Source organism: Suillus fuscotomentosus, assembly GCF_016647785.1.
Source record: "Suillus fuscotomentosus strain FC203 chromosome Unknown F5891scaffold_26, whole genome shotgun sequence".
In the NCBI taxonomy this organism is placed as follows: Eukaryota; Fungi; Basidiomycota; class Agaricomycetes; order Boletales; family Suillaceae; genus Suillus; species Suillus fuscotomentosus.
The window spans coordinates 652,878-661,073 of record NW_024539538.1 but is presented as its reverse complement, the minus strand read 5'-3'; the positions used below and the strand labels follow the sequence as shown (position 1 = coordinate 661,073).

The 8,196-nt window shown below is 44.1% G+C and overlaps 2 protein-coding genes across 2 annotated transcripts; both read left to right on the top strand.

Annotated features, from left to right (window-relative positions):
- Positions 1-1,327: 1,327 nt before the first annotated feature.
- F5891DRAFT_1226386 (uncharacterized protein) lies at positions 1,328-1,678 on the top strand (the record flags this gene model as incomplete). The annotated part of the gene is made up of 1 exon (XM_041369507.1): positions 1,328-1,678. The coding sequence occupies one exon, from the start codon at positions 1,328-1,330 to the stop codon at positions 1,676-1,678; it is 351 nt and encodes a 116-aa protein (XP_041226267.1).
- A 3,663-nt stretch (positions 1,679-5,341) lies between these two features.
- F5891DRAFT_980264 (uncharacterized protein) lies at positions 5,342-7,696 on the top strand (the record flags this gene model as incomplete). Its single annotated transcript, XM_041376985.1, has 10 exons — positions 5,342-5,441; positions 5,496-5,851; positions 5,913-6,131; positions 6,431-6,627; positions 6,697-6,787; positions 6,860-6,904; positions 7,113-7,135; positions 7,186-7,282; positions 7,332-7,511; positions 7,568-7,696. 10 exons carry the CDS (start codon positions 5,342-5,344, stop codon positions 7,694-7,696), a joined length of 1,437 nt encoding a protein of 478 aa, XP_041226266.1.
- Positions 7,697-8,196: the final 500 nt, after the last annotated feature.

Sequence of the window (8,196 nt, the reverse complement as noted above, 5' to 3'; positions counted from 1 at the left end):
GTAATGTTGGTGGTTTGTGCAAGAGCCCTATCTTACTAAATGCTAACTCACTTAGTACTCATGCTCAGCACTTGCACTCTCCTGGCTTGCATTGGCACCTGCATGTTCTGAATCAGACCCAGGCGTCGTACAGGAGTACAATCACCGCGCGACTCACGAGCTGCCACCTCCGCAGCTGTTCGAGCCGCAGTGCTGAGAAACAGGGACTTCAGTGACCTGTGAACGAAGGTCAAGATAACTATACTGATGATGCAGTGGAAGAAGCAAGGCTCACGGTGTACATGATATTGCGCTGCTGGATAGATTGGTGCTTTCAATGTCTTTGGGGGTTTATCAGTGTAGCTTTTGTTGCCTGTTCATTGACAATGCAAAGACTTTTTATAGCTTTCCTTCAGTGTGCTGGCATCGTGAACTTGAACCCCAAAACCAAACCAAATGAACGGCTATGTGCACTGTTCAAGGCTAACATATCTCCCCCACAACATCACTTCGTCACTCTTGGCCCAACGTTGGTGCGCAGTGCAGCACCGGTCAGACCCATGAGTTGTCTGCATGCACATCTAAACAATGTCATAGCAATCGATCCTATAAGCCCCAATCCAATTTTGGTGCGATGACTTGCAATGCCAGGCCAACAAATCTGCACTCCATGTATGTAACACCTTCATTCAAAGATCTTGTTGGGCTTAACATACATACACTAGGCTAATGCTACACGACCTCCGGTCCAACGACATCCACCTCCCACTCCTCAGAACCGCAAAGAAGCACACTTCTCAGGCATTTATTCCACCGCCACCACAGCTCATCCAGTGCCCATGATACAGTTACTGGTGATTCTACCCTCGTTTATGCTGATGCATTCTGAACTGTTCTTTTCGCATTATGTACGATATGGATACCAAACATTTCATCATCTCTGCCTATAAGTACTACACTAAACTACATACTGACTTGCCATCGGTTCGAACAGGTTCAGAACTGGTTCTGCAATTCTGCAAGTCCCCAAACCACGGACCGGACCAACAGTTCGGTCTTCCCTATTGCCCGAACCTTGAACGGACTTTGGTCAGGTTCAAAACGGTTCAGGTTCAAACCGCGGTTCAGAACCGGACCTGGCCATCACTAGCCAGCTCCCGCCATCCTGATCATGATGATGACATGTGGTTTTGTTTTCGAGCTCATACCTGGTTGAGCGTTCAGAGACGCGCTCATGGTAGTAGAAGAAAAGTCTTCCCTAGGCAGACCAATCGAATTAACTGTAGAATAGCATATGCTGAGTAAGTAGCTATCTGATGCGGCATGACACACATGTGACGCGACATTGATGAACCTTAGCTTGATGCAGCCACTGGCACACCCGGATCGGTACACGTGGACCAGCATCTGGAAACTGGAGAGATCATTGTCATCTGCAAGCCGACTTGGTAATACCAACCGTCGCAGTGTTATCAATCATACACCCAAGCAGCGCCCATCTTCAGGCAATAGGTCTGCGAAGAAGTCTGTCGCTGAAGCTGTACCTGAAAGAGAGCACAGTGAAGCCAAGGTGCAAAAGCCCAGGAAATCGAGCCAGGAGGTCAGGGGTGACAAGGATGCAGATATAGTAGTGGTCGATGCGAGCGTATTAGTACACGCCCTCCACCAGGTGAAGAAAATGGTGCAGAGATGGACGTGATGAAATCATTATTGTACCCCTTGAAGGTCAGTTGAGATGTTAAAAATGTTTAGTTGTCTGACATGAGGTGGCTTAGCCTTGAATTTTCTTGATTTACTCAAGAAGGGAACGAATCCTCTCACCCAACGCGCGCGGTCAGCTTCACGAATTTTAGAGGCTTTATTGGCACAGATGCTTGTATCCGTGTCCAGTGGATGATGCCTTCGTTCTGTGGGACCGCATCGAGTTCAAGGACATGTCAGCTGATGATGCTAAGGACAAAGCTATGTTACAGTCACTGCACCTCTCTGGTTCTCCAGAGTGGGTTCGGCACATGATGATTATGTCGCTGAAACTCGTGCTTCACGAGTGACAAACTCATAGTCGTTTTTGCTATCCTTTCCCCTTCTGTTGTTCCAGCTCAGGTCTGTCGAACCAAGGCAATCCTTGGTTCCAAGGCTGTTCCAGCTCGGTCCTCAATCAACGATGTCATGGAAAGTATTGGAAGCCTCACAAGTCATGCATACTCGCTCTGCCTCTCATTCCTCAGAGCATGGATTCTGCAGGAAATATCTCCAGGCATCTTTGTGTGGTCTCTTTGCTTCGAGTGTGTGGTCCTTATGAGGGTCTAACCACAGCAGTTACGGAACTAGTGTTCATGATAACTTTTTACTGGTTCCTACCATCCTACAAACACTTTGTTTCACTGTCTGCGGACTGTCCGATGTGCCCCTACTGTGTATGTTCTATGTCCTTATGGTCCCATTTCTCGAAATAAACTATATATTCATTTCCCTGGCGGTTTGACATCTGTTCTTTCGGACTGGTTGCAAGGGGTGGAAGATAGTACCTCCAAATTTTGTGTTTATGGGTTGGTCGGCGGTAAGCAGGGTCATCTTTCGAGATATTCTATTTGATTGTCTGTTACCCCAGCGTATGCCCCGGCATACACCTTGTGAACAGGTGAATGTATCCTTTCATGTACATAATCCTTTGAGCTCATTTCGAGCGGTGCAGATCGGTGTGGATCAACTCGATCCTTCTGTTTTGGGCCTTCCAGCTCACTCTAGATCATACGAAGCCATTAAATGACATGGGCTTCATGGGTCTGGTGTCACCACGTGCCTCTTGCCCTATCGTGTTTACACCGAGAGTTCCAGACATGGAGCTCAGGCACGTCATGCATAGGTATCCTGAGGTCGACTCGGAATGAGAAACCTCTGTGAATATCCTTCTATACCTCGCAGTATGATATTTCAATTTTCAGCACGACCCAAAGTATGTATTGTGTAATGTATGTCGTTGATCGCTAGTTTTTCTTCCTCTCAAACTCAGAGATCGCGTGCAGGTCTATCACATTCCTACATAGAGAATGAACTAGACATGTGGCTTTGAAAGTTGTCTTGAACAATGAAGGAGGGAAGAGACCTTTAAGTAGTTAGATCATCACAATCATCAGCAAACTACATTGTTCTGTGCAAAATGTGCCAGCAATGTAGTAAATAAACCAAAACAAAGTGGCATTTGTGGCATTTTAAAATGCCTAAGGCAGGAACTGAACTTGGAATACCACAAGGGAAGTAACAAGAGATAGTTACCACTGCACCATAGTGCCTCTGACAGACATAAAATACAGGAACATTTGTCAGAAATGTCATAAGTTGGTTGCAACAGCGTGCCTGTGAAACTCGGTTTCAACTGTATTGATACTGAGTCACAATATCGACACATGAGTTCTATTCTTAAAACCCATTAGGGATATTTATACCAAAATTGCATCATTGAAACTCAATAGGGATATCTTAAGAAGAAAGGGAGAACAGTTTCGGAAACACACGGGCACCCACGTGGTTTTCGCATAGGGCCATGTGATTTTCGCCTAGATACACTTAGATACACTTAGATTCGCCTAAGGCCACATGGTTTTCGCTTACCTCGCTTAAACCTCTTTTGGAAGCTCACGTGGCTTTGTCATGTGTTTTCGAGCGCCAACTCAATCGCCGCTACCCGCGCACTACTCGACACACTGTTGTAATTGTTTATGGTACATACATACAATAAATAATAAAACTGAAAATGGAACAACATATGATACAATCTTGCAGACAGGGAGACAACACATATATGTGGTGATGGGAAATGAATGACAAAAGGTTGTGAAGAAATAAATCAAAAGGAAACAAAGCTGGAGAATGGGAGGACAGAAAATTGGGAACAGGAAACTGGGAGGATGGGAGACGGGAGACGGGAGACGGGAGACGGGAGACGGGAGACGGGAGACGGGAGACGGGAGACGGGAGACGGGAGACGGGAGACGGGAGACGGGAGACGGGAGACGGGAGACGGGAGACGGGAGACGGGAGACGGGAGACGGGAGACGGGAGACGGGAGACGGGAGACGGGAGACGGGAGACGGGAGACGGGAGACGGGAGACGGGAGACGGGAGACGGGAGACGGGAAGCAGGAAAAGTGGGAAAATAAATGCATTCAATAATACTGTTACATATTTTGTAATTTTACTTTTGTCAAAATCCCACTCAAAGAATGTAGAACTGACTGATCTTATGTACTATGTACTTTTACATGGTGTGGTAGATTTGACTTTTAGTTTTTTTTTGAAATGATCATAAATGTATTTTCAAAATTATTCAAAATACACAATTTATTAGGATGCAGCCAATGCCCATCAGGAGCCTTCAGAATTATTAGGATGAAGCTGAGGCCAGGGAGCTTAAAAAGAGTACAAAGCACTCTTTTTTGGTGATCTGTGCCAAAGGCGGGGCAGGTGTGTGTTTATACCAAAGTTGCATCATTGAAACTCAATTGAAACTGATTCGTAATATTGCCCTGGTCTACCTTTTCTTTTAACTCAGTGTAGAACAGTTCAACCTGGTTGGGAAGTCCTAGTATTATCCGCATCCCTCAACTAGGGAATATCATACCTCACCCCTTCTATTATCCAACCCTTTCACCTCAGTCTCATCCAGTCCTTTTGTCAGCCTGTTTTCAGGTGTTGATGACCAAGTACATTTGCTAAACCAGTCCCTATTTTAATAGGTCCTGGTATTGATGCCGGACCTAGACCTTGATGATACGTTAATTACAACACTGTAGCCAACTGTCAGTTCAGATGCTGCACCAACCTCTTAACACCCCTTCATCAACAACTTCAGCCCTTGTTGGTATCTTCTGCTCTACTTGTTACAGTTCTAATTTGTTGACAGATCTGTGCCTTTTAAATGTTACTGGTCCGCTGATTCACTTACATATTTCAGATTCTGCAAGCTTTATATACCTAACTTCACCCTCCAGCACTTCTCCATCAAAGTGCCGCACCCCCTGCTTTGTCCCTGTTTCAATATAGATGCCTACTGATTTGCAATGATCCTGTGATTATTGTGGCGGATCCTTTCATCGCCAAGGATTCCGAGCACACGAAAAAGCTTGCCAGAGGTGCTCTGAACAAAGGAGAGAGAATTTAGAGCTTGCTAGGGCCATTCATCAAGGGATGTCTATACTAGCATCATTTTGATTTTACACTAATGTTAATTAATTGTAGAGCGAGAACAGGCACATCAGGGTAGTGTGTTTGTTGGCAGACATCCATCCATCAGTAGTTCAACACTTTGTAAGCCATCACTTTCATTTGTCCTCAATCACTAATACTGACTTGTTGGGGATTGATGCAAGCTATCAACAATCACTCGGAGGATGATGATTTTTATCCCAATAATCAGATGGACTACCAACATGATGTTGATATGGGGCGGACCGATTCAAATGGTATGTCTTTGTCATTTCTTTGTATCATCATGTTTTCAACTTACATCAATACAGGTGACCCACCATCATCTGGAACAGCATCGCCTGCACCCCAGCACAACATTGACAATATCAAAGTGGAATACCACCCCAATAGTGGTAGACCCACCAAAGTGTACCACTTTGAGGACTATGGACATGGTCCTGGTGCCCCACCAGTAGTTCCAGAAGCAGATCCTACACCCTGGCAGCCGTTTCGCACTTGTATTGACTTTGAGGTTGCGGAACTTGCTCATGATGCTGGACTCTCTCATGAGCAGCTGGATGGGCTCATTCACCTCATCCATCGCAGCAGGATTGAGCTCTTTACCCTCAAGAATTGCAAAGATGTAAGAGACACATGGGACACAGCGTCATTCAAGATGACACCTGTGTGTACTATTCACTAACTTTGTATATACTATGCTTATTTTTGCTTCTGTCATATAATAGTTTACAAAGGAGGAAGTGATTGTGCCCTTCCGAGGTGTTGATCAAACATTTTTGCTATTTCATCATTCACTGTGGGACTGGGTCACCAATTTACTTCAAGATCCACAAGTAGGTCCGAACTTTGTCTTCAATGCGCCAAGGCTGTCAAAGTTCAACGGCAAGAAGTTTGTTCAATTCATTCATGAACCATGGACCACTAATGCAATCTGGGAGTATCAGGTAGGTCACGCTCTTATTAATATCACGTTAAGCATCTGCACTGTATATACCAACTGAATATCATCATAGTCAAAAATCCCACCAGATGCAAAACCTCTTGCTTTCATTTTATATGCCAACAAAGCAAAAGTGTCATCATACGGTCAAAAGGCTACCCTGTAGTCACTCGCTGTGCTAATCTTCCTATTGCGATTCACAATGGAGAAGGCTTGGGTGGGGGGCACGTTGTTGGTTGGCTGCCTATTGTTTGTTCTACTTTTTCTTACTACTGATGGTCTCATTATTAACACTCAGGACAGGTAAAGGAAGATAAGAAACATTCAGGAAAGCCCGCCTTTGTCAACTTCAAGAATGTGGTATGGCATGCCTCGTTTATGAAGATTCTTGACTGTCTGGTGCCACTATCGAGGTTTGGTTCTTCCGTAAAATGCTGGGATGATCTTATTCGTGTCTTCTATCCAATTGTACTAATACTATCTGCAGACTATGAAGAACAGTACATGTATTTCTAGCTCCTGAGGTACCATTAGATATCTCTGACATCTGAATGTGTTCACTGTTGTAGGGCTGTAATGGCATTGATTCATGGTTTGATGGGCAAATTTCCTTGTCCTATCTGTCTAGTACCTTGTGATGAGCTTTCAAATACTCTCAAGGTATATCCTCTCCGCACATGCACAGGAACCAAGGAATTACTTGCTTGAGCGTGAGAATCTACTACATTGGAGGCAAGAGAGCAGATCTTGAGTTCTCAGAGCCTCCATGATGTCGATGTAAGTCTTGCTCTTATCTTTATGTTTATCTCACTCAGTCTATTATTACTCTTTTTATTTTCATTTTCAGAGTTCATTTGGCATTCTGGAGCACACCGACGTTCACAGGGCTCTATCGCATGATAAACTCCACTTCAATGACAAGAGATTGTTCAGTGATCACAAGTGACCTGAATTGCAAAAATGGGTTGAATGTTTGGGTCGACAGGCTGATGTCCAGATTGACAGCTTGTGAGTCATTTTTCTGCTGTACTTATGTAGGTTTTCAATTATATTGTCAGCTTTCAATCAATTCCGCATTGGCGAAACCTGAATCACTTTGATCAGGTTATACCAGTATCGTTCTCTGATGGAACAAAATATGAAGACATCTCTAAGGTGAGTCTCCTAGATCGTTTACTTTGATATATCATTCACATTTTTTTAGCTTATTGTAGTTGCAGCGCATAATGTATTTGACCATGATACGGATCCAGAGGCATATCTCCTGCTCTGCTGTATCCGAAACTATGTAGAGTTTAATATGTATGCTTCGTTAGAAGTCCATACTGAAGATACCATCAAAAATGGCCGGGAAGCATTGTCAAAGCTCACTGAATTGATGGATGTACATATCCCTAGTCTAGTTTTAATTTATTGTGATGAATCCAATTGTATGGTCAGAAATACATTGAGGATACAGCAGAGATTTCCAAGAAGTCCTGGAATTTCCTCAAGAAACATCTTTCTGCCCATCTCTTTGATGATATTGAGGCAAAAGGTGTTTCAAAACTACAGCACCAAGCCGAATAAGAAAATGCATGGCCCATTGAAAGATGCCTATCAAGATCGTACAAATTCCAAAAACTTCGCTGAACAGGTAAGTGACTTCTGAATCTGAGTCTGCATATATGCGAAGTGAGCTCTGATATATGACTAACAATTAAAAATTTAAGATCCTCTGATACAACCATGACAGCTTGATTGTGGAATACATTTGCAACAAGTTGGATCACCTTGACACTCAGAATCTCAGCAAATCCAACTCAGAAGACTGACCCGATACTGCACCCCAGGAGACCGATGATATTGATGTTGACTCGATGGAACCAACTGATGCACAACATTTCAGTTTTGGCTTAAAGCAGGTGGCAATGTCATTCACACACATCGAGGCAGGTAGTCAGGGTAATCCAGCATTTGAGAGATTTCGGATCAAGCTAAACGACTTTCTGAACTGTGCGTTTGCTGCCAACAGCATACCGGACGACAGATTCAACTCGCTGCGAGTGACATAGTGAGTTGATGATGTT